This window comes from Artibeus jamaicensis, unplaced genomic scaffold (genome assembly GCF_021234435.1).
Source record: "Artibeus jamaicensis isolate MK-2021 breed Jamaican fruit bat unplaced genomic scaffold, CSHL_Jam_final contig_419, whole genome shotgun sequence".
Taxonomy (NCBI): domain Eukaryota; kingdom Metazoa; phylum Chordata; class Mammalia; order Chiroptera; family Phyllostomidae; genus Artibeus; species Artibeus jamaicensis.
The window spans coordinates 1,833,683-1,859,700 of NW_026521824.1; the positions used below are offsets into that span (position 1 = coordinate 1,833,683).

Below are 26,018 nucleotides of genomic sequence, written 5' to 3' on the forward strand. Positions count from 1 at the left end.
GATAGAGGGGAAGGGAGGGAAACAAACATCAGTGTACAAGAGAAACATTGACTGACTGACTTGCATACTCTCAGATGTACCATAGGCATGTACCCTGACTGGGAATTGAAACAGCGACCTTTCTCTCTACAGGCTGGTGCTCAAATCCACTGAGCCACACCAGCCAGGACAAGAGAATATTTGTATACACTTCTTCCAAGTTAAACAACTGTTAACATATTGCTACATTTACTTAGTTGCCTTGTCTAATGTATACATACTATTTTGAACTACTTAAAAGTAATATAAGGATATCACGTACTTTCTCCGGTGTTATAGACTGAATGTTTGTGGTCCTCCTGCCTCAATTCATATGTTGAAGCTCTAAGCCCCAATGTGATGGCATTTGGAGATGGAGATGGGTCTTTGGGAGGTCAGATGAGGCCATGGGGTGATGTCCTCATAATGGGATCAGTACCCTTATAAAGAGACTCCAGCAAGTTCTTTCTGTCCCCATCTCTTCTCTCTCCCCCTTCACACACCAAGAAGGCAGCAGTCTGCAAGCTAAAAAGGGGGCTCCCATCAGAACCCAAGTACACTAAGCATGCCCATCATGAACTTCCAGCCTCCAGGACTGTGAGAAAATTTCTATTGTTTAAGCCACCCTGTGTGTGGTATTTTGATATGTTAGCCTAAGCAGACTAAGACAACTAACACCATGGCATTCTCCTACAATCATCACACCAGGAAAAACTGGAATTACTCTGTAATATCCAATATCCTACCCAAAGTCAAAACTTCCTCAATTGTCCTCAGAATGTCTTTTTATAACTGCTTTTAAATTTTCACTTAGAATCTAGGCAAGGTACACACATTATATTTAACATCTTTTAGTCTCCAGGCCCCCTGCCCTTTCTCTCATCATTTACAATTTTGAAGAGCTCGGGCCATTTGTCTTAGAAAATGAACCACTTTCTAGATTTGTCTAATCATGTTTCCTCGTGTCTAAAAACAGATGCAGTATTTTTTGGCAAGAATTCACACGGATATTGTCTACATGCTGCAGCATCTTAAGAGATATCTGAGGACAGATAATAAGGCTAGGTTGAATACTTAGTCAATGTGGTAATGGGGACCCACTTTTAACCTCCACGTAAAGTAAAAAGCCACCAGGCTTTCGGCTCCCTCAGTTACGCTGGGGACTGCAGGTCAGGTTCATCAGCGAAGGAAGACTGCTTCGGTGTCTCCCAGCCTCAGGGTCTTCCCACGTTAGCCCGAGTCCAACGCAGCACCGCCCCGCCCCTGTTCGACCTAGCCCTTTCCGGTCCATCCTGGAGGCCCCCGGCCTGGCAGACCCAGAGGGCGGAACCAGTTGTGTCTGGCACCACGCTCAGCGTCGCCCGCCCGGACTTTGAATCTCGGAGCGCCTGGAGCGACCGGACGCCGTTAGCCGTGGACTTCCGAGCACCGGGTGTTCAGCTGCAGCCGAGAGGGCGAACTTGCGGGCCTTGCCGCTGTGTCTGTCGGTGCTCCCAGCTTAACTGCGGCCATGGGGATCTTGGAGAAGATATCCGAGATCGAGAAGGAGATCGCTCGGACGCAAAAGAACAAGGGTGAGCCCCGGCCCGAAGGGGCCTGCCTTTCCGCTCGCCTCAGTATTCCTCACTGTTAAATGGGGAAGCAACTCCAGCGGTAGAGGTGGAGCCGGCCCTAAGGTCGCGGAGAAGTGCCGGGGTAGTGCTGAGGTACGCAGGTCCTGGGGAGAGCTGGTTAGTGCTCTGCCGGGTAGCAGAGAAGAGACCGAGCATTTCTCTAATGCCAACTCACAGCGCAGGCGTCCAACCCAGAGCAGCAGGACTAGGGTTGGAGGCCGGGCCTGCTCGTGGCGGGGCTTGGGGAGTTGGTGCTCTCTCCGTTGGTGCCTGGAAGTCCGAGAGGTGCTATCCCACAGATGAAACGTCACTCAGCAGCCGGGAGCCCTGAGGTGGAGTAGTGGAAGCAACAGGGCTCTGGAGGCCGGCTGACCTGGCCTTGAACCCTGGCTCCACCACTTACCTGCTGTGAAACCTTGGAAAGTCACTTCACCTCTTTGAGCCTCAATGCCCTCATCTGCAAATGGGGATAATAATCCCTTGACCCGGCTTAGCCCACTAACAGTGTGTGCAAAGCACTAGGCACTTGGTGAGGACTCGGTATTTAAAGTAAACCTCCCAACGTGATGAAGGCACATGATGAAGGATGAAATCAGGACTTCAGATTGTAAGGGCTGGGGGAGCTCAGAGAGGTGAGGAGACAAGAATGGTGACACCCAGGAAGGCTTCCAAGAGGAAGCTGGTAGAGGGAAGAGTATTTCAGGTCAGGAGCAAAGGAATGGGAGTCTTTGTGAGCATGATGTGTCCATGGCGCAGAGAGTAGAAAAATCTAGATCAGAAGGAAGGCTGGGAGCAATGGGGGGAAGAGATTGGCCAGGGTGTGTGAGGCCCAGGGCCTGGCCAGACCAGCTGTGGGGTTGCAGGAGCAAGAAGCAAGGAATGCTAGGTAGCTGATCTCTGTCCTCCCTTGGTTCCAGTTAGTTCTGAAGGCTGAGGAGTTGAGTGGCTTCTATCATTCATTCATTCTGTAAATCTCTACTGAGCCCTACTGTGTGTGGTTGGAACAGTGAACAAACAGGCATTTCTCTGCCTTCATGGAGCTGGCCTTCCAGTGGACAGTCTGTGAATCAGTAACTAAGTAAACAAGGTGATTCCTGATAGCAGTGCATTCTGTGAAGACAAGCCAGAGTGTTGAGGCTGGGGCCTGGGCCTGGCCAGAGGCAAAATGATCAGAGGGGACCACCATGAGGAGACTTTTGAGCTGAAACCAGAACTTTCACATGGAGCCAGTCATGCAGAAAGCTGAGGGAAGACTGTTCTGGCAGAGTGAACAGTTGGTGCAAAGGCCCAGGGCAGGAACACACTTGGTGTGTCTGAGATCCAGAAAATCTTGGTCTGGAGAGCTGTGAGAAAGGGAGATAGCCAATCATGTAGGTAGGACCTTGCAGGTCATGGGAGAAGTCCAAGTTGTGTTCCAAGGGCAGTGGGAGCCAGTGGAGAGTGGTAAGCAGGGGAGACATAGTCTGCTTTCTGTTTAAGCTCCCTCTCTGGCTTCCCTGTGGAGCGTCATCTGTAGGACCCAAAGAAAGTAGCAGGCAGGCTAGAGACGCTGCCACTTGGGTAGTGTGAGGAGGAGAAGGTAAAGGTGATTAAGACCTAGCCCTTCCCTTCTCAGAGGCTCAGAATCTTTATAAACTGGGATGACAGGAAGGACCGCGTGAACCTGACTGTTGCCAAACCCATTCTTGACCAGTTCTCACTGCCACCAGTTCACTCATACACTCGTTAAAACATTTCCTGAGCACTTGGCCTATACCACATACCTGTTCAGGAAGCTGGGAGTACAACTGTGACCATCCCAGTTCCTGTCCTATTGGAGGGAAAGGACTAAAGAAACAAGATGGTTTCAAACAGTGATAAGAGCCATTCAGGCATAAACCAGGACCATGAGGCAGAGTGGGGTCTAGGAAAAGGCGGCGCTACTGTAGACAGTAATAATAACCAGTTTTTATTGGATGTTTGCTATTTGCCAGTCATTGTTCTTACTGCTTTCTATAAGTCTACAGAAAGTCCAATGAAGTAGTTATTGTTAACATTCCTATTGTGCAGGAATAGGAATGGGTGGCTACAGGGTGGGACTCTAACATGGGCTCTTAACCTCTGTATGATGCTGTCTCCCAAGGCCAGATAGGGGAGGCCTCTTTGAAAAGGTGCCATTTGAGTTGAGCCTTGAATCTTGAGAAGGAGCAAGCCCCAGAAAGAAAAAGTTGAAATGAAAGGAACAGCAAGTGCAAAGGTTCTGAGGCAGGAATGGGGTCAGCATATTCTTAAGTAACAAAGACAGCCACTGAATGTACTAACTAAACTGGAGAGTGGTGAGAGATGTTGTTGGGGGCGTGGCCATGGACCAGGTCGCTCAGGGCCCTGATTCTCAGTCTCAGCCACAGCCTCCTTTTGTAGCAAGATTTTGTAGTACTCTCTTTACTGCCTAGAAATGTGATTCCCCACTAATAGTAAAAGTTTTGTGTACAAAGAATTTGAAAAATATCAATATAATGCCCTGATGATAATATAAAGGGGAAAAAAAGAGGAAAGTACTTCATAATACAAATACTGTGTATTTCAGTACGCAAATGTCCGAAAATAGCCAGGATATAATGAGTGTTAAGCAGTGCGATGCTGGCACCTCTGGGTAGAATCTCTGGGGATGTGGCAGAGCCCCTGTACAGATCAGGGCAGGTGTGTTGTCATGGTGCCTCAGGTATCCTCTGAGAGACACCACTGCAGACGGCTAGGTAAAGTTTCAAGCAAAACATGCTGTTGTCTTCCATGAATATACACAGGAGTTGCATTCCTGAAAATTTCAGTGTTTATTCACACTGCAAAAAATGCCCTGTGTATATGTGTAAAACAATGAGGTTTCAGGCCCCTTGTGAACCTAACCCAGGTTTCCCCTCTGTAAGTCTTTAATGAAGAATCACATGGGACACAGGACAGTTTTTGACTGTGCTGGACTGACTCTCACCTTGTAGGGCAGTTGACCTCCCTGGCCCCTGCCCAGCAGATGCCAGTGAGGACCTCACCATGCAGTGACCATGGGAAATGTCCCTGGGAACTTCCAGGGAGTGGCGCTTGGCCCATTGAGAACCACTGACACAGAGTCTCCAGGTCTCCACAAGGAGACTTTTATTCTGAGTGAAGGGAGAAGCCACAGGGGAATTTTCAGCAGAGGGGAACATTTTATTTCCTCGGTTGACAACAACCGCCATTTGGTCCTGATGTTCCTGGCCAGCATGTGGTTGTGTGGGGCCCCACCTGACCCATGGAGCTCGGATGCTTTGGACACTTACCTTCTTCCCACTCTTTGTCTTTCAGCCACTGAGTACCACCTGGGCTTGCTGAAAGCAAAACTTGCCAAGTATCGGGCCCAGCTCCTGGAACCATCCAAATCGGCCTCATCCAAAGGAGAGGGCTTCGACGTCATGAAGTCGGGTGATGCCCGTGTGGCGCTGATTGGATTTCCCTCGGTGGGTAAGGTCAGTGATGGTCACCTTGGGCCTTGGGGAGGAAGACGGGTTGTTTCCTTTCAAACAGGACAGTGCCTCTTCTGAGAGAGGACCCAGCCTCCGCCACAATCAGGCCCTACCCCTACATCATCCTAACATGGAGAACATTCTTTTTAAAATTATTTTATTTTGTTTTTTATTTTAGAGGGGGAGGGAGGGAGAAAGAGAGGAAGAGAAACATCGATGCAAGAGAGAAACATTGATCAGTTGCCTTCCATATTTGCCTCAACTAGGGACTGAACTACAACCCAGGCATGTTCCCCAAACCTTTTGGTTTGTGGGACATTGCCCAGCCAACTGAGCCACACTAGCCAAGGCTAGAGGCCATTCTTTCCACTCTAGCAGAAATGGCTACACTCGGTCTCAGACTCTTCGTTGCTCACATTTACTGAGTGTGCAGCAAGTGCCAGTTGCTGGAGGAACAGCACATGCCAGGAGGTAGGTCTGTTCCTGCCCACACAGAACTCCCATCTTGGGGAAGCAAAGACAGGAAGCTAGTCGAGCATCAGGTACCTCAAGTGGGGACTGCTTTGGAGGGGTGTCCGGTGGGGGCTGGGGTCCTTCCATTTGTGTCAGGGGTCTGGGAAGGCTGCTCTGGCAAGCAGATACTGGAGCCAAGGCCTGAAGGAAGTGTGGGAGCTTGCAGAGCCCCGGGAAAAGGAACATCCCAGGCAAGAGGGGGCAGTGAGTGGACAAGCCCGTAGGTGGGAGCTTGCTCAGTATGGTCAAGGGGGTCCGGGTGGCTGGGTCTGAGTGAGCAGCAGTGGGAGGTACAGAGTAGTGGCTGGATGGCCTTGGAGGCCATCATACAACTTTGGTTTTGGGTGAAAAAAGTGAAGCGGGAGCCACCACAGAGTTTTTTAGAAGGTTTCTTCTGTAAGTGTATTAGTTGAGGGTAAAATTCATATTTAATTTTATGTGGGCAGCAAGATAAGCATCACTGAAGGGTTTTGAACAGAAAAGGACTGACTAAGCTGACTGACTTTCTTTAAAAATAAACTTTAAATTTTAAGAGTCATGCATTTACCAAAAAAGTTGCAAAGCTAGTAAAGTTCCTGTATCCCTCACACCCAGTTTATGCCAATTTCCTTTGTTTTTCCTGCCCTGGGAGACTACATTGTGCCCAGTTTTCATGTTTCCTTGGGTTCTTCTTAGACCTGCCTTGATTTGATGACTTGGATAGTTTTGAGGAATGCTGGTTGGATGTTTTGTGGAAAGCCCCTCCATTGGGGTTTGTCTGATATTTTTGTCATGCTTAGACTACGGTGATGGCTTTTGGGGAGAAAGGCCACAGAGGGAAAGTGCCATTTCTGTCCCATCATGTCAAGGTACATACTGTCAACATGACTAATCTCATATGCTGTTGCCCTTGATCACCTGGCCAAGGGAGCATTTGTCGGGCTTCTCCACTGCCAACTCAGTGTTCCTCTCATGCTCATACTGTCCTCGTAGAAGGGAGTCGCCATGTGCAGCCCGCACATGGGGGTGGGGAGTTAGTTCTACCTCCTTGAGAAGTTCTAACTCCTTGAGTTCTACCTCCAAATTTTTCAGAATTCTGTACGGAAGATTTGTCTCTTCTCTCCATTTTATTTAATCCTTTATTTATTTCAGTATGGACCAATAGGGATTTATTACATACTTTGGGCTCTAATATCAGCCTGTCTTATTTTGTTACTCAGGTTGTTCTAGTTTCCAAGCAGTTGTAATTGGCTCTTAGACATACTGCTGTTGTGGTTTTTTTTGTTTTTTTTTAGTACTTCCATATTTTTTTTAAGATTTTATTTCTTTATCTTTAGAGGGGAAGGAAAGGAGAGAGGGAGAGAAATAATCAATGTATCGTTGCCTCTCGTGTGTCCCCTGCTGGGAATTGGCCTGCAACCCAGGCACATGCCCTGACTGGAAATCGAACCATGATTCGCACTCAAGGCCCGCACTCAATCCACTGAGCTACACCAGCAAGGGCCATACTTTCTGTTACTGGAAGATGCTTCGGGCTCATTTATCTATCCCCTGTCCCAGCCCTGGAATTGGTCATTTTTCCAAGGAGCCTTGGTCCCTTTTATTGGAGAGTGGTATTTAGAAACCCAGGTCAGGGAGCTGACTCATTTTGTAAGAGTCTCTCTGGCTCTGTGCAACAATGATAGGTTGAGACAAGGCCGGAAGTAGGGAGGCTGGTGGAGAGGTTGCTCACATACAAGTGAGCAGTGACCAGGAGGCTTGGGCCAGGTGCTGGTGGAGCAGCTTTTGAATCAGTTCAGCTAAAAAATGTACTGAACCCATTACTCTGGGCCACAGAGAGGGGAAGTTGGTAACAGCCACCATTTCTTGAGTGCTTGTTGCAGTCTGGAAAGTCTACTTGTCTTTGCAAGCATTTGTTTTGTTTTTCTCTCTGCCTGTATAATTGGGGGGGGTGTGTATTGTGGGGGTTGGGGCTGGATGTGCTCTCTGACTCCACACATACACAGTGCACACAGGGTCACACCTGCATTTCCCACTGGCACTTTCACTTCACCAAGGACATCTGTCATGTTCATATTAACACATTAGAATTACCTCGTCTCTTGACAGCTGCCTGGAGTGTCATGCTGTGGCCCTGTGATCAGGCCTGTTACCTGCCTCCCCTGCTGCTGACAGCTAGGTGTCCAGGCTTCTGTTCAAGCACACAGTGCCTTAGAGACTGTTCTGTGCTTGAAGCGCTGTACACTGCAGCTTGTGTTTCTAGAGGAAGTGCCCAGTGGCTCAGAGCTTTGGGTTTTTAAAGCACCCATCAGCCTTACTAATTACCCACCAAGGAGACTCCAGCTGACTCCATCTGGGGCAGGTGGGAGTGTTTCCTAGTGCACCCACTGTGCACAGTGCTGTGTCCCGGCGGAGTTCTGGGTGCTGGGCTGGGTGCCAGTCAGACTAGGACAGGGCCCTGCTTCAGAATCTGCAGAAAGGCTTCTTCCTGATGGCAGCTGAGTGCTTTTTAATCTTCAGGAACATACTTATCCCCACTGGATTTTATTATCGGTACCCAGCTGTGCGCATTTCCTCCTGGTCCTCCCTCAGTGTGGACTCAGGAAGTGCAGTGCCAACTCAGTCATCATCTGAGCCAAATAGTGTGGGACTGGGAAAGGTGCTACTGATGAAAGTTAGGCTGGAAACAGCCCCACAGCTTCCACGCCTCCAAGCCTTTTGCTGTTCATGTCGTGTATGCCTTTCAACCCTCCCATAAAATGTGAGCACCCATTTTACAGGCTTTTTTCTGGCCTGTGCTCACATTCCTTTAGTGATGGTGTGCTTATGACTTCCAATTTCGCAAAAGCCAGATGGAGCCACCCAGGGACCTCCTGTTTCAGCCCCTCCGAAGGAGCTGGAGGAGCCGGAGACCCTCCAGCCGAGAGGGCAGGGTTTGCCCCAGATGCACCCTCTGTGGCTGAATACCCTGGCAGTCTTCAGTCCTGGTGTGGTTGCCAGGTCCTCTGTCTTTTTGATTCTTTCTTATTCTTCCCAATTTTGTGTAATAAAAATTTCCAAGTACACAGAAGAGGTGAAGGGACAGGTACAATGTGCCCTCTCTCAGATGCTCTACTGAGGGACATGTCACCTCATTGCTGTCTCTATGTATGTGTGTGTTGCAGCGGTAGGGGGGTTGTTTTGAGTGAACTATCCAGGAGTAAATTATAGGTGTCACACTTTATGAACCCAGAGCCCTAAATATTTAAGCTTGTATCTCCAACAAATGAGGACATTTTGCTTCTTAGCCACAAACTGGTAGAGCACACCAAACAACATTGACAGTAATCCAGTAATCATCTAATGCCCAGACTACATTCTGATTTCAGCAGTTAACCCAAAGTGACATCTGTAATTGGTCTGTCCAAGCTAGGGTCCATTCTAGACCACACAGAGCCCCTGTGTGTGTGGCTACTACAGCTCCTTTCATCTGGAATAGCCCCTTTGTCATGACCCTGACTTGCAAAGGAGACCAGGTCAGTTGTCCTACAGAAAAGGCCAGTTGTCCTACAGAGAGGTCTGCTTCTTCCTTGTTGTGTGCTTTAGCTTGTATGTCTGCTTATGTACTTCCTGTGACCTGAGAGTGGGGGCTGCGTTGCCCAGGCTCCCGGTTGTAGGTGGCGAATGCCTCACTTGGCATCATGCCAGCAAACCTGAGCAAGTGCCGCTGTGGTGCTCACAGAAATCAGGCCTGTCCACCTCCTTTCAGTGACTCCAGCACCAGTGATGGTCCTGGCCCAGGGATTTTTGTTAGTGGTTGTGAATAGCAGTTCCCTAGTTCTCTTACCCATCTGCACTGGTTAGCTGATGGTCCCTGTGAAATAGCCTTTTGTCTCATCACGGGACTGTTTGGTTGCTCTGAAAAAGGTCACCTGGAAAGACAGGGCAAATGCTTACATGTTGCCCTTAAATGACCCAGCAAGGTGTTGAGCTCATAGCTGTCCCACAGGTGACAAGTGAGGAGTTCCAGGCTCTGATTCTTCAGGTATCATAATGGGCTCAGTTTTTGCCTTTTCTTTTGATTTCACTTTGCAGTCTGCCACAGATGCTTCTACCCCAAGTGAGATACCCCTGGGAGATGCCACTCTACTTTCCCAGGCTGGGTCCCTGGGGCCAGATCCCACTGCCCTGCTGGGAATCCCGGCTGTCTGGCCATGGGAGGACCCAGCCTGGCCTGCAGAGGCCAGACAGGGTCAGGGACGTCCTTCAGTGGCCCTTGCTCTACCATCCCACCCCTGCCCCCAGAGGTCCCCAGGGCAAAGAGTTTCTGGATTTGAGGCCTGTGTTCTCTTTGCATGCTGCCTTCTAGGTTTCAGTCTCAGGGTGTGTGAGTGAGGTGTGCCCCAGCCTTCCTGCCTGCCAGTGAGGGGCACCGTCCAGAGCACCAGCCCGGGATCTAGGCGGCACCATCCCAGTCAAAACTGCATCCTAGGGTTCTTGTTTCAGGTACCCTGCTGACTAGGTGGGCCTGAGGCCAGGGCAGGTTTCTTTTCCTCCTGGTGCTGCCCATGGCTTTGCTTGCCCCTGGGCTGCAGTGTCCAGCCCATGGTCTTGCTGTGCCCTGGACTCGGTGCACCACAAACCATATCATCTAATCCTGCTCCACGCAGCCCCTCAGGAGAGGGACGGGGAAGATGCCGGCTCCACATAGGAGGACTCTGAAGCTCAGAGGATGAAGTTTCTTGCCCAGGTCCCCAGCAGAGGCGAGCTGCCAGGCCAGGTCTCTGTCTCCTAGCCAAACCCTAGCCCCATTGCCACAGTGAACCGTCTCAAGAGTGTTTCCACTAGGCCCTTCCCAGCCTGCCTCTCCCTTCCCCCTAGCACCTCCTCCCACCACCTGGCTTTGAAGGCCAGCATCTCCTTGGACATCTTGCCTCTCCCAGGGTGAAGCAGCATCTTTGGGTGCCATGGGGCTGCCACCTGCTGGAAGTTCTGTGGGGCTCAGGAAGGTCTGGAGTGTTTTTGTGGAGCTAGGGAAGTACCCCTGAATGAAGTGGGGGAACTCACCTAAAGACTAGGTGCCTGTGTCCCCAAGACAGGTGCGAGGCCTCCGAGGGGAGCCCAGCCTTTCTGGACAGGGCCTGAGGCAACTTTTCCCACTGTCGTTCTCGTCACTGTTCCCCTCCCCACCCTCCCACCCCATCACCAAGCAGAGGGTGAGGAGAGTGTCTCCCTGCAGCCTGGGGGTTCTCCAGAGAGACCAGGACAAGACTCAATATCACAACCTTCTTTTTCTCCTAGTCCACCTTCTTGAGTCTGATGACCTCTACAGCCAGCGAAGCTGCATCCTATGAGTTCACAACCCTAACATGTATCCCTGGGGTAATTGAAGTAAGTTGGAGTTCACTGGATCCCGGGAGGGCGAGGGGTGTGTGCTTGAGTTTTCAGTTGTGTGCAAGTATATCCTGGATGTGTGTGCCTTGAAGCCTGGGCACTCTGGCTGCTGAGACCCTAGAGTGGTGTGGCTACCCTGTAGTGCTGACCAGTTCCAGGGATCAGCCTGTGGGGGCCGGGTCTCCTGGTGCCCTTTGTGCCCACTCCCCTGCCCCCCCATCTCAGGCCACCCACTGCTGCCGGGCTGGACCCCACTGCCTGGAAGGCTTGGGAGCCCTGTGCTGCTGGCTTCCTGTGGCCTTGAGCTTCTCACAGTGAAGCACTTCATTGTAAAGAGCTGTTGCCACCAGCGATGAGTGTTGTGGGATTGTAAAAACGCTAGTCTTCCCCAAGGTGGCTCCTCAGCTCCCAGTGGGGGACGAGACCCAGACATGGCCCTGGAGGCCAACCCCCAGTTCCCAGCGGCCCCTAGCTGCCGGCTCTTGTGGAGTTCCTGGGCTAAGGTGGGCCCAGCCCGGGGCGGCCCATCCTCATCTCACCACCCTCTCTTCTGCCTCCTAGTACAAAGGAGCCAACATCCAGCTCCTGGACCTCCCTGGAATCATCGAAGGTGCAGCACAAGGTACAAGCTGGGCGCCCGGGGCCCACCTCCTCCCCCAGGATGCAGGGAGCCCCACTGTTAAAATTGGGTGGGACTCCCAATCTCTCACGCTGCTCAGTTCTCTGTACTTGGAGGCCCTAGCCCAGTACAGTCCCTAGAGACCCACCTTGAAGTGAAGGAAATAGGCATGAAAGGACTTGCTCAGGGTTTCCCAGCTCACAGACAGGCTCGAATCCTCACTTCTACTCCATGTGCTCCCCTGTGCCCTGCGAGGGTTGGACACTTGTTAGCTGGCCATCGCAGACTGTGCTCCTGTCCTGTCCTTTGTTTTTGGGGGGGGGTTTCCTTTTTTTTTTTTTAAGATGAGAAACATGCCTGTGTCTTCTGGTGGCCGGTGGCTGTGTGCAGCATTTGCAGAGATGGTCACCAACTGGCAGTTATCCAGCCCATGCTGAGTGCCAGGCTCTGTGCTGACCATCAGCTCACTTAACCCTCCTATAGCCCAATAGCCCTGTGACTTAGGGAGTATATTGTTTCCTTTTCATAGCCAGGAGGAGCCCGGCGGGGGGGGGGGGGGGGCAGGGGGCGGGGGAGGGGGGGGGAGCAGAAAGTTCAAGGGTCTGCCCTAAGTAACAATGTATTCTGCTATTCAGTGGCAGAGCTGGGCCAGGCTTCCTCTCTGGGGGCCCAGTGCCTCCCTGCCAGGGACCTTCCCATGCCCCACTGCCTGTCCCATGGAGGTCCTTCCTGTTGAACCAGGTGGGGAGTGGTATTAGTTCCCACACCATCCCAGTGGCACATTAGGGGCCTACAGGGTCCTGCCACATGAGGGGAATGTGTACAGACTAGAGGCGGCTAGGGCGCAGATGTCACCTGTCTGACCCCTCATTCTCAGGTCAGAGATCTGGGTAGACCCTGGCGCTCCACTTCTGGCCCCCAGCCCTGCGAGACATTGGCAAGGTGCCTGACTCCTCTAGTCATCTGATAATAGTGGAGTCTGGCCCTTGTGCAACAGTCCCTGAAGCACTTCCACCTGTGCTGTCCTGTGCTGTCTCCTGGGGCTCTGCAGCCCATTGGGTGCTCTGTCACCCGGCTTTTAAGAAAGGCAGATAGTTTCAAGTCCTGGCATCACTGGCTTCGTGTTGTTGAGCAAGTGATTGGGTATCTCTAACCCAAGCCTCAGCTTTCTTATCTGTGAAGTTAGCATGATAAAGCACTGGGCATCCAGGGTGTGTTAAGGGTTGAGTGAGAAAGTGCTCACAAAGCACTTAGCATGGGGCTGCCACCCCCCCTGAGGTGGCCATGTCTCTGTCCTAAAGCAAATCTTCACAAGTAAGATCGTGCCTAGATTAACAAAATGCCAAAGGAATCAGCCTGGGAGAGGGCACGTGGCAGGCACCATGGCAGGCGTGTGAGGCTCAGGAGTCTGAGGTGTTGTGGGCTGGGTGGAGTCATTTGGGTCCTGCCTCTGTCCCTGTGTGACCGTGTCCCTTCTGCCTGTCCAGGGAAAGGCCGTGGTCGGCAGGTGATCGCTGTGGCACGCACAGCTGACGTCGTCATCATGATGCTGGATGCCACCAAGGGAGAGGTGCAGAGGTCCGCGGGATGGGGTAGGGAGGCAGGCTCTGGGCTCCGGCATATGTGTCGTGGAGCCCACGGTGGACGGTCAGAGTGATGCTTGGCCCTGTTGTGTTCAGGTAGTGGTAGGACTATCCACATGCTAAACCCAAAGCACTGGGTCTGGTGCATCCTCTCCAAGAGGCTTACATCCAACATGGAGGCTGGTGGAAGCCCGTAGCAGGAGCTCGCTGGCAGCACTGGCCATCCAAGGCCAGAGAAGCATGGCCTGGCTCTGACTCCCTCCCACAGGGCCCAATGCCCCAGGCATTACCCCAAACCTGCCCGGAGCCCAGCCCCAAGCAACAGAAGTCTGCTCATGCCTGGCTTGCTAGTGGAGGGGCACTCCAGGCCCACCTCTCCTCACTGACTGAAGCCCTGGCCAGTTGCCACTGGATTAGGCAAAGGGTTCAGAGGCTCCCCTGCAGCTCTGGGTTGTTGGGAAAGAACGTTCAAAGTTGCTAGGGGCAGGTAGAGGAGGGCGACAGGGGTTTCCTGTGTGGCAGGGAGACTGTGCAGACTGCCCCTGAGCCCCTATGAAGGCCATGGGGGCTCTTCCCAGGTCTTTGCTGGAGAAGGAGCTGGAGTCAGTGGGCATCCGCCTCAACAAGCACAAGCCTAACATCTACTTCAAGGTGAGGCCCCTGTCACCTGCAGGCTGCAGTGTGGGGAGTTCTGGATGGTGTCAGCCAGTAGCTGAAGCATATGGGGCAGTTGCAGCTGGCCCCTTGTCAGTAGGTCTCCCTTCCCCTCTCCTCCTCAGCCCAAGAAGGGTGGTGGCATCTCCTTTAATTCGACCGTGACACTGACCCAGTGTTCAGAGAAGCTGGTGCAGCTGATCCTGCACGAGTACAGTATCCTTAATGAATGGGTAGTGAGGGGTGCCCAGAGCCTCCAGGGTATGGGAGGGGCCCCGGAGACGGCCCTTCTACCCCTGGAGCAGGCTCTGAGAAAGCCGTGGCAGCAGCGTGGCATGAGGGGCTCCCAGACCCCTAGCCTGCGTGCTCTCCAAGTGGAGGCTTACCAGACTACAGCCTGGCTTGTGCTCAGCAGTGGCTTCCTGACTCCTTGCCAGTTACGAGATGCTATGGTGGCTGGTCACCTCTGGAAGAAAGATGAGATGGCAAGGGAAATAGCCCCTGGGGCCCAGGGCCTCCTAGTCTAGAGAAGCCTCTGCACACACCAAGGGCTGTATTGTCGGGGGCTGAGTGGGTTCTGGGGCTCCAGAGGTCAGGGTAGGGCCTCTGAGCTCAGCATTGGGAGAACTCACAGTGAGATAGGGCACCTATGGAGGTGGTGAGGCCCCTGTCCCTGGCAGTGTGCAAGCAGAGGCAGGATGGCACCCAGAAGAGAGTTCTGCATGTGGGGGAGGTAGGTGAGACTAGAGCTTTCAGACAGCACTCCTGCTCTGAAACCTGGGTGTTCACTGAGTTGCTCGGGATTCTGGCAAGTAGATTTTCTTGCCTAACAACAAAGATTTAAACTGTTGATTGAAACTTTCATATATTGTGGCTTTTTTCAAAAAAATGAGGGGCTCCTCAAACTTTAAAATCTTGTAAAACCTTGCAAGCGGATGATCTCTGCTGTCCCTTTCAGCCAGCACACTTCCTGATGGGCTGTTCTGGGCCCTCATGGAGTGGGCACAAGGGGCTGCTAGTGCACAGGTTGCCCTTAATCTGAGTCCTGCAGAGATCTTCAACGCAGAGGTGCTCTTCCGAGAGGATTGTTCCCCGGACGAATTCATTGATGTGATTGTTGGCAACCGGGTGTACATGCCCTGCTTGTATGTAAGTGGCACAGGCTCCAACCCCATGCCCTGTGGGAGGGGAGCCTTTACCCTGGGCCCCCTTGACCCACATAGAAGACAGGTTCCTTTGAGGAACAGAAAGAGCACAACTGTCTTCTCCACCCTTATCTCCCCTCTACCCTTGGCAGGTCCTTGAGTCTTACAGACATGTCTCACTTGATACTGGGGTTCTAGCCCAGCCTTTCTTTTGAGGGTGCTGGCTGCTCAAGTCCCTTCCACCTTTCCCCATGATGGAGACAACAAGGGGAGGGAGGATACTTAGCGTCAGCCCCTGTGCCACAGTGTGCAGAGGGAGGGACTGCAGCAGGTCTGTGGCTGCTTGGGGGCCCTTGTCCTGTGCTCCTTTATTTTTTTCCTTCCCCAGCACCCACTTCCACCTTTGAATCCCAGGTTTATAACAAAATTGACCAGATCTCAATGGAAGAAGTGGACCGCCTGGCCCGGAAACCCAACAGCGTGGTCATTAGGTGAGGCTTCTTCCTGTGTGTGAGCCCATCCGTGTAGCCTCTACAGCGGCTCAGGGCAGAGGCGGCCCTCCCAGTAGCTGGACACCTTGGCTCAGTCCCACCCTGTGCTGACATGGACAGTGTCGGTTATGTGAGGTGGACTCTGGTTAAGGAAACTGAAGGCTAATGTCCATCGAGGTAAATGGTTAAGAACGGTGAAGAGGCTTCATCAGTTAGTGGTTAAACTCAGTCTCCCTGAAGGTGCTAGAGTGTAAGCCAGCGCTCCTGGCATAGTAGGCAGTGTGGCCCTATCAATGCAGAGCAGAGGAAAGGGGAGCTGAAGTCATCAGGTGGGCGAAGCAACCCTTGACTACCTGTTCCCGGTCCACGTGGGTGGGTTTTGGGGCCACGTGCACCCTGGCTGATGTCACTTCCCATCATCACTGTGGGGCTCCTCTTTTGAGGCATGCGGACTGTGTGTCCCACTTGGCTGGTTTCCCAGCTCAAACCAGGCATGCTTCAGCTTCACAGTGAGGCTTGGCTTGCAGGGAGGAAGGTGCTCAAGGGCTAGGTGGGGGTGACCTGTGCCACTGATGGATGAGGATCCTGGATGCAAGCACAGGGACCTTTCCTAGGCATTGTCATCTGCCATGAGGGCAGCAGAGAGCCAGCATCCCTCCTGTAGGACAGCCTCAGCCACGCCTCCCACCCTCCTGTTTGTCGCCCTGCGGGGGGCCTCCTGAGAACACACCCATCATTGAGGGATAAGAGTGCCTTTACCTGCTCATTGTGCTCGAAACGGCCCTGTGGAGGGCTGGCATCTGTGCAGGGCAAGACAGCTGGGGAGGGTCAGCAGCCAGCCCCACCCTACCCCAGCTCCCCCCCCCCCCCTCGACACAGTCCCTCTCAGGACGGGGCAAACCCTGAATTTTCATGCCCTGTTCTTGATCCCATCACAGCCCCACACCAGCCCCCACACAGCAGGTGCCAGGAGAAGAGGCCCACCTCCAGGCATCTGTGTCATCTACACTTGCCATGTGCCCTGCACAGAGGGCAGTGGTGACCCCCTGGAGACACGGCTGAGCTCTATGGGGCATGACTGCAAGGGCTGGCTAGAGACCTTGGCCATTGAAGTGTCAGCTGCTGTCAGAACTATAGGCTTGGCTCCCAACCGGCTCCAACTGGGCCGCACTGGCCTTGGTGCCTGCGCCCAGCCAGATGGAGGTCGTCCTCTGCCATAGTGAGGAAGCAGAGATCCCTCCCTGGCCTCTGAATCCAGGGGGCTCCTCTGACTGGCCACCTTTCTCCCCAGCAGCTGTGGTATGAAGCTGAACCTGGACTACTTGCTTGAGATGCTTTGGGAGTACTTGGCCCTGACCTGCATCTACACCAAGAAGAGAGGACGTAAGTCGAGCAGCCTATAGCCCAAGAAGCAGCTGAGTCTCACACTCGGTCAGAGCCACCGCAGTCTGCATGTAGTGCCCAGAGGGCCTAGGGCCCCGGCCTGGCTTGTCTTGCACACAGCTCTGCTTTGTCCCTACTCAGAACTGACCCTGGCCTCTACCTCAGCTGGGAGAGGCCTCAGCCTGAGCCCGGTAGCAAAGAATGCCATGCTCTCGGGCTCCTGGTCTGAGGGTGCTCTGGGGGGCGAGAGTAGGGGTCAGTGGGATAGATGCTGCTCTGGAGTTCCCCATCAGCTACAGCAGTAACCCCCGCTCCTGGCCCCATGCAGCTGGCCCCATGTCAGGACTTTCGGTGACTGAATGCACAAGAGTCTTTTCCATATCTCCACCCCTGTATACACACCTCACACACTTGGGGGCCTAGCTGCTGAGTTTGGGCAATTTTCATTGACCTTGACCTTGCAAGCAAGGGGAGAGCTGTGGCTGCCCATGACCGGATGCCAACAGCTGTCACACCTCACCAGTGCTTTCCAGATGCGCCCTCTGGCTTTCCTCAGCTGGGGCTCTCATGACTGACTGGGTTGCAGGCAGTCTGAACCCTGGACTTGTATTTGCTTTGATTCTCCATGTTAAGGTCAAGGTTGTAGAAGACTGCATGGGGATCTACAAAAAGGGTTTGCTGAATAAGGGTGGGGGAGGCTAGCCCAAGGCTGGTGATGGAAAGGGCCTTTGTCACCTGTGGAAAGGAACTACAGAGCATGGGCCATGACCATGAGTCACAGCCACCCCCATCTCTACCTGTGCAGAGAGGCCGGACTTCTCAGATGCCATCATTCTCCGGAAAGGGGCCTCCGTGGAGCATGTGGTGAGTTGGTGAGACCTGCCCAGATAAGGGATCAGGGAGCTCCCTCCGTCCCCTCCAGGGGTAGGGGCCTACCTGAAGCTCTCCTGGTCCTTGGCTGACTGGACAGCACATGCTGCTGCAGCAGAGGGCCAAGGCCCTGGCATTGGACCTAGGATGCGTCCCATCCCAACCACTCTTTCTGGCTCCATGTCAAGCCTTTGTTCTCTGTGCGACAGGGGAGTGCTGCCCACCCACTGGTAGTTGGGCCGGTGTTGAAGGAGGTCAAGCATGGAAAGCCCTCAGCATGCTGCCTGGTGCACAGTGAATGTCCAGCAGGCAGTGGTTCTTGCTGTCCCGTCCCACCTCAGTGCTGTGGGCTCCTCAGAGTCTCAAAGACACTCTGTCGAGGGGATCTCCTGACCCCGTGGATTCTTGTATTTATTTCAAGGAGTGTCTCGTCATGTTGGCCTAGGACTTACTTGCCACCTGCCGTGCCAGTGGCCCCTGGCCTCCAGGTCCCTACCCTCCCCAGTACAGCCTGCTCTCCCTGCTCCCACATCCTGCCCTTGGCCTGGGCGTGGCAGTGAATGCTTTCTTCACCCCACACAATTTATTGAGCATCAACAAAGTAGACCCTGTTCCTGCCAGAACCTGAGTCCTTTGGGGTCCACAGATACCAGACACCCAATGTCAGAGCTAAGCTATTCCACCTAAAGGTCAGTGTAGGGAAGGAAGAGGATGGTGAGCAGGGACAGGTGCCTCCATGTACACAGAGAGGGCAGGGGCTCTGGAGACCAGCAGGATCTGGCTGAGGAGATGGCAGTAGGAGGAGCATCCCCACCCGCGCCCTGGGCAGGGGAGTAGGGCGTGCAGTGAGGCAGGGGAGTAGGGCGTGCAGTGAGGCAGGGGAGTAGGGCGTGCAGTGAGGCAGGGGAGTAGGGCGTGCAGTGAGGCAGGGGAGTAGGGTGTGCAGTGAGGCAGGGGAGTAGGGCGTGCAGTGAGGCAGGGGAGTAGGGCGTGCAGTGAGGCAGGGGAGTAGGGTGTGCAGTGAGGCAGGGGAGTAGGGCGTGCAGTGAGGCAGGGCTCTGGACCATGCCGGTGGGTCAGGGAGAGGGAGGGTACGTTTCTGTGTCGGAGACACAGGGGTCCTGTCTCCCTGAATGTGTCCCTGCACCGTCTCTCTAGAGAGCCAAGGCGATGCTCCAGGTCACATAGCCGTCTTCTTGGGCTTTGTTTTCCTCTCAGTGATTTCCACCTTTTTCATCTCATGGCACACATAAACTAATTACTACAATTCTGCACCAAAAAAACATATTTGTGCCAATCCGACCCAAAAAAACATACAGTTTTTTAAAGCTCTTATTTACTTATTTATTTATTTATTTATTTATTTATTTTTAGACAGAGGGGAAGGAAGGAAGGGAGGAAGAGAAACATCAATGTGTAGTTGCCTCTCTTGTGACCACTACTGGGGACCTGGCCTGCACCCCGGGCATGTGCCCTGACTGGGAATTGAACCAGTGACCTTTCAGTTTGTGGAATGAGGCCCAACCCACTGATCCACACAAGTGAGGGCAAAATAGGTATAGTTTTCAGTCATTCCCACTGGACGGCTATGATTGTGCTGTCTGCTGTCACTTTTGTATTTGACACTCTGAAGGAAAGAGGTCCATGGCCCTGACTAAATGGGCATGTTTTAGGAATTCCTGCAGTGCATGAGCCGGAAGTCACTGCTCCAGCTTGTGTTCTCTTGGTCCTGGGGCAGGTGGACCTGCAGCCTGGCCCTAGTCATTCTTGACAGCCTGCTTACTCAGTGGAGGTGGCCACGGAGACCCACGACTGTCCTCCCACACCCCTTAGGTTGCTCCAAAGAGCTCCCATGTGGGAGTCCCTGTGTCCCGGGCCTGTTTTGGGACCTGTGACTACAGTGTCTGGCAGGCCATTTACACAGCTGCCCACGGGTGCTGGCTTTCCCTGGGAGACCCTGCACTGTGTGCGGGCAGTTTCCTCAACCCTCTCAGTGCCTTAGCTGCCTGCCCAAGAGCATGTGAGGTTTAGCCATATCTGGGAAGCAGAGCAGGAAGCACCAGGGGCAGAAGGGTTTTGCAGGCAGTAGGGATACAGGTACAAAGGCCCAGAGGCAGGAGCGAGCTGCTGAGTGCTGGTTGTTTACTCCCAGCCACCACAGAATCCAAAACAGCAGTTGAGGGCAGCTGGAGGGGTGGGGAGGGGCTTTGGAGGTTTTTGCTTCTAAGCTGGACTTTCTCCCAGAGAGGCCTGCTCTTCATTCTTTACCCCTCCTCTCTCACCCTCCCTCCTGGGACACTTACCTGTCCCTGGTACCTGGATGCTGACAATAGAGACCCAAAGGAGAGGGAAGACTTGGGTGTCAGAACGAGGCAGACCTGGGGCTGTTCCCAGGTCCCTGTACTGTCATCCTCCCAGTGCCCCAGTGTTCGCACTGGGTGGGGCAGGGTTGGTAAGTGACCCCCTACCCAGGGTCTCTGTAACGCGCCCAGCCCAGGCCCTGCTTTGTCTTCACTGAGCTGACAGAGGCCTTGCCTGTGAGCGACATGACCCGTGAGCCTCAGAGACAGAAGACATGTCAGGCTATCCCAATCGCAAGGCACAGTGGACTCTGAAGAGCAACAGTCTCCATCCCCAAATGCTGTGCTCTCTCCCGTGTTGAAACAAGGGCCTTGGAGGACCTTTTGTTCCTTCTGACTGCAAGGGACATGAGTGCAGCTCCTGCTGCTAACATTGGATCTCCATGTCAGACACACTAGGCCGTGCTGGGGCCTCTGGCCAGTGGGTGTGCACATGCCCCACCTGCTTCAGGTACGCAGCAGTCAGTGCCCCTGGAGCTCACCAGCTCCCTGGAGAGCCCCGTGACTGCAGGACCCTGCTTTGCCGGCTGTGCCAGTAGGTTTAATTTCATTGTTGGGCAAGTTGAGGAAAACTTAAAACACATCTGCAGGCTAGAGCCGACGTCTGGGCCACCAGATTTCATTCTCTGGCCTAGAAATCTGCAAGTGTTGGAGCTATATGTGTGGGTGCCTGCTTGTAACTGGCAACAGCGCCCTCTCTGTCATGGTGTTGGCATCCTTGCTCATCCAGAGGATGCCTGGACTGGATGGCTCCTTGGGGAATGTTCTTGCAGGCCCCATGCCTACTTCTGTCCCCACAGATGCTAGGCTAAAGCATTGGGTCTCTGGCCAGCACCACTAAGGCTGTGGGTATGAGAGAGGCAATGTTGCACCATCTTCTCCCTGCCCACCTCCACTGTGCCCACCCTGAACCCTGGGTCTACATTCTCGGGACGAGCTGGCTCTGGTCTCCTGACAGTGCTGAGGTCCCCATGACCTTCGTGTCTACCTGGGAGTGCTAAAGGGTGGGGGGGCTGTCCTGAGGTGGGGGTGGGTAATGTGATGTGGGGGGCGCTCCAACTCACAGCTGTGGACAGGAGGTCTGAGAGACCGTGGACATGCCTGGTGACCCCAGGCTGAGCTGGGGTGTCCTAAAATCATCCTTGCCCATCTGAAAAGGCATCTGTCAGGGCTGTTGTTTGGGCAAGGTGGGCAGAGGGCCTCTGACAGCAAGCCTGTCCAGCCTTTCATCCAGGGGCTGCAGGAACATTCCTAAGTGGGCCCCATGACTCTGGGGCAGACCCAGGGGTGTGAATGTCAGGGTAGCCTGTGGCCATGACCGGGGCTGTGCACGCAGCACGTGGGGTTCCCGGGCAGGGGCCAGAGCTGTGGGAGCACCTGCCTTGGGGATGGCTGCCACTTCGCATGCATCTGGTGCCTGGTGGGGTTGGGTGGGGTCTCGTCTCACCATCTGCCTCTCCTGCCCTCCCACTAGTGCCACCGCATCCACCGGTCACTCGCCAGCCAGTTCAAGTACGCGCTGGTGTGGGTGAGTAGGGGGGAGGTGGGCTGGGGCCATTCCCAACACTGTCCCTGCCCCTCTGTAGGGGGACCACGGGGTCTGTGTGTCTGTCCCACTGCACATGGTGCTCATGCTGTTCCAGACTGGACACCAGCCTCTCCATCTTTAGGATCCAGAAACAATCTGACCACGGGGAGTTCTGCTCTCTGAGGCCTCTGGTGTTTGCTGGTGCTGGGATCTCCCACTTTAGACTCCGGCATTCACACCCCACACCTTCCTTCCGTACTGACCAAGGCCGTCAGACCTGGTCTTGGTCAGTACTAAAACTGATAGCCCTTCTGCCCCGTTCCCCACCCAGGGCACCAGCACCAAGTACAGCCCACAGCGAGTGGGCCTGACTCACACCATGGAGCATGAAGATGTTATCCAGATTGTTAAGAAGTAGTGGTCGGGGCCAGGCCACCAAGCCACCCACCCTGTCTCTCTGGGAAGTTGGATCCAATGTGACACACTGAAGCCCAAACAGGAAGAATACAAATACATGTATTACAGGAAGGGGTCTCTCAAGTCTCCGCTTTTTTCCAGAAGTTTCTTCAGTAGGCAGATGATGAAGAGTGTATGGGACAGAGGGACAAGGTTGGGGGCTTAGGTTGGGCAGGAGGCATTTCCTTTGAGACTAGACCCTGTGGTGGGGACTCAGCCCTGCTCGAGCACCGAGGGAGCAGGTCGCCCCTTACTTTCCAGCCTGGGCCTAACGCAGATGGCTTGCTCATGTGGTGTGGGGAGCTGGGCCTCACTGTAGGCTCGCCTCAGCCTCTCCACCCCTGCAGTTTTCCAGTTCTCCAGGAGGGGGCCACCTGGGACAAAACCCCCACCCCGGGGTGCCTGGGGTGGGGACTAGAGTCAGTGGTTGTATAGGTCCAGCCCATGCCCTCCATAGCTTGATGGGTCCTGAAGTGCCCCCCTCCCAGGCAGCCCATGCCCAACACAAAATCCCAGACACTGGGGCTGGGGACTGGAGTTTGGATTTTTTATTTTCTCTACGCCCTCTGATCTCAGCTCATGCTGAAATAAAGGATGAAAACAATTTCTGTTCAGAGTGAGGTGCATTCTGTAAGTTTTCTGAACTGCCAGCTTTGGTCAGTGGGCAACAATGAGATATGACCAAAGAATGGGTACAGCCTGGGCCATGGGGGACCTGGCTCAAGTGTGGGGTGTGAGAGGGAATGTGAGGACTTCCAGGACAGCTTTTGCCCTGGAGGGTTGGTGAGGAGCTGAAGGTCTCAGATGTGGTACCTCTGAGACCAGGCCTGACTGCCAGGGTGGGCAGCATCCCCAGAAGGCCCTTGTCATTTGTGTGGTGGCAGGAAGGTCCCCCACAATTGCAGGGGAGCCAGTACATTTCTTATTGCCTCAGAAGACAGGGGTGGAGGGGCCTTGGCATGGTACCAAGGAGTGGCAGCTGATGTACATAGAGCCCCCACTGAGTGCCAGGGGCTGTTCAGGGCCATCTCTACAGCTGCCTCTTCTCTCTGGGCAGCAACTTGCTTGGGGCTATACAGCTCAGAAGTGCAGAGGTGGGGTTTGAACCACAGCCTCAGTTGCCAGAGCCAAGAGAAGGCTTCCTGGAGGAAGTGTGCCTTTTGGGGATAAATGGAAACAGGTTTTGGAGGCTGCCAGGCACTGGACCTGCAGGAGTAGTGGAGAGCCCCACTGGGGCTGTGAGCCAGACAGGAGTATGGAGTGGGCCTGATGCCCAGCTCTCCAGGCTGTCCTTGGTTCCTCTGTCAGCTGCTCAGCCCCTTTTCCAGAGACAAAACGAATAATAGCCATCATTAAATATACATGGGGGCCCCAGGCGGTAGGCACATTGGGCTAGGCTTCCTTTTTCCCTCCCCCACAACACTGAGCTGCCCCACGGGGCTGGCCATGCTTCTGGGGCCAGCCACAGGACCCACAGTAGGCGGGATGCAGGCAGGGAGCAGGCCACGGGACCCAGGTAAGGAAGCCCTGGTCCTGGACCCTTGGTGTCTGTCTCAACCTCATGCCCCAAGTTTGCAGGTGGGAAGTGGGAGGGGACCTGTGAGGTCCCTCTCTGGGCCTCAGTTTCTTCATCTGTAAAATGGGCACAACAGTGTTCATGGGGTCCCCCTTCTCCGCATCACCAAGGCAGGTATTTGCTCAGGGGCTTAGCTCAGCTCCTCGCACGGCTGCTCAAGGCCCAGGGGATGGTCACTGCCACTTCCTGCTGTACAGGTAGGGAAGGGCCCTAGGTTCACAAGGCATCCAAAACTGTCCCCAAGCTCACTAACAGAGGGGACGTGAGGCCAGAGGCCTGAGTGTCCTCGGGCTGTGCAAGCTCTCAGTGACAGTGTCAGGCTCCAGCTGCTGGACCAGTATGTTTTTTACTGTGACTGCACTTGTTTCCTGGCCTTGGTCTGTGTTCACACATGAGGGTTGCTGGCATCTCTGTCGAGTCCTTGGCCTTTGCTCTGGGTGGCTTGGTGATGCTGTCGGCAGCCTGAGTGAGAGCCAGAGGCACTGCATGCTGTGCTTATCCCAGCTGGTGCGAACTGGCAGCTCACCATGCCCTTACACCTGGGGTGGTGTCTTTAGGTCTGGAGAAGCTCCCTGACACCTCCCAAAGCTCCTTGTCCTGTCCCACCAGGATGAATTCCAAGGGTTGGGCTCTGCCCCTGGCTGCCACCTTGTTCCTATCCCTCACCTTCCTGGACCTTCTGTGTAGGGGGGCCCTGGCCAGCGCTACCTTCCTGCTCAGCTCTGTTGTCCGGTGAAGGTCAGCAGTGCCCCCACCCCCACTCAGGCCTGTCCCTGGGCTACATGGCTGCACTCAGAGGCTGGCCCTCCTGCAGCTCTAGATGTGGGTGCACAGGAGCCCAGGGCATGAACGGCCGTCAGTCAGTCCCTGTTTATCTCCATGCCCCTTCCTCTCCAGCTCAGGTTTCACAGGTCCCCATTTCAGAGAAATCCTCCTTGGGCAGGGAGCACAAAGCTCCCCTCTCCTCCCCACGGCCCCCTCTGCCGCACAGTGCTGCGGGGGGACTCGCCCCCCTGGAATACCGCCTAGAACACTCCTCTCCAAATAGCCCTCGCTCCTCTGCACCCCTTTGTCCTTCACAACGGAGGCCCGTCCGCAGGGCCTCCTCATCACAGTGTGGGAGGTGGGAAGGTTCCGCTCCCTCCCTCTCCCTCCCTCTCCCTGGGTCTGTCGCCCTGATTTGCCAATTGTACAGGTAACCCTTGAACAACACAGTTTTGAACTGCACAGGTCCACTTATACATGAATTTTTTCCAGTAAATACACTGGAAACATTTTTGAAAAAACACAGGTGGACCTTATAATTTTCTTAGTAACATTTTCTTTCTCTGGTCTACTTCACTGTAAGAATACAGTACATAATATGTATAACATAAAGAATATGTTAATTGACCATTATCAGTAAAGCTTCCAGTCAATAGTAGGCTATCAGTAGTCAAGTTTGGGGGTCAGAATTTCTTCATGGATTTTCTACTGCAGCAGGTGGTATGCACCCCAACCTCCACTTTGTTGAAGGGTCTCCTGTAATCCAAGTTCATTTGCTCGGGCTGCCAGGACAAAGGACCACACACTGGGTAGCTTAAACAACAGAAATTTACTTCCTCATAGTTCTGGAAGCTAGAAGTCCAAGATCAAGGTATCAACGGGGCTGTTTTCTCTGGCCACTTTTGCACTGTGTCCTCATATGGCCTTGCTCGGTCCTCCTCTCCCGTTGGGGCGCGGACCCCCAGACATGTCATTTCTAGGGCTAGAACTGTCTCATGGCTTCGCTGCCCCAGCTTACACCGCATGAATGTTCTCACCTCAGCCATCTCCGGGATGCCACCAGAACAGCTCCTGCCAAGGCCAGACGCCACATGTCACTACAGTGACCATTTCTAGTCCTGTCTCTCCTTGGGCAGTCCTGCTGTGGTTGGGCACAGCCGCTGCAGCCCCCTTCCCTGGCAGCTCCTTGTCCCCACACAGCCTTCAGGACTGGAGTCTGCGCCCCGTCTTCTCCCTGTGCCCCTGTCCTAGGAAGCCTTGCCCCACCACCCCTGCCTCCATCTCACCTCCTCGATTCTCCACCTGCACGTTCACAGTAACCCCAGACCCTCCCTGGCCCATGGCACACTTACCATGTTTCCACATCCCACCTTTCCTCAGCCATTGACTCCCCTGTCCACTCAGCTGCACCAAGCAAGCCCCAGGGATCCCCCAGTTTCCACCCTCTCCCAGCCCCTCTGCAGCCCTCACTGGGCGTATCCACTGCCCTATGTCAGAATTGTCCCAGGCCAAACCGCTGTCCTTTCTCCCTGCCTCCAGGGTGCATCCCCTGCCCATCCTGCTCCACACATCCTCTCAAGAGCTGGAAAAATGACATGAGAGCAAATTCACATTCAAGC

The 26,018-nt window shown here is 54.0% G+C and overlaps 1 protein-coding gene across 4 annotated transcripts; it reads left to right on the forward strand.

Annotated features, from left to right (window-relative positions):
- The first annotated feature begins 1,403 nt into the window (after positions 1 to 1,403).
- On the forward strand, positions 1,404 to 22,662 carry DRG2 (developmentally regulated GTP binding protein 2). 4 transcript variants are annotated; one of them, XM_037163182.2, is made up of 13 exons: positions 1,404 to 1,592; positions 4,947 to 5,107; positions 10,877 to 10,966; positions 11,531 to 11,591; positions 13,076 to 13,166; positions 13,750 to 13,822; positions 13,951 to 14,041; positions 14,877 to 14,974; positions 15,385 to 15,461; positions 16,756 to 16,844; positions 17,650 to 17,708; positions 21,549 to 21,602; positions 21,934 to 22,662. In XM_037163182.2, exons 1-13 carry the CDS (start codon positions 1,529 to 1,531, stop codon positions 22,018 to 22,020), a joined length of 1,095 nt encoding a protein of 364 aa, XP_037019077.1. In that variant the 5' UTR covers positions 1,404 to 1,528; the 3' UTR covers positions 22,021 to 22,662. The 4 variants fall into 4 exon arrangements, with proteins under 4 accessions (XP_037019077.1, XP_037019079.2, XP_037019078.1 ...); XM_037163184.2 differs by having other exon boundaries at positions 21,549 to 21,586; XM_037163183.2 differs by having other exon boundaries at positions 4,947 to 5,098.
- The last annotated feature ends 3,356 nt before the right edge of the window (positions 22,663 to 26,018 follow it).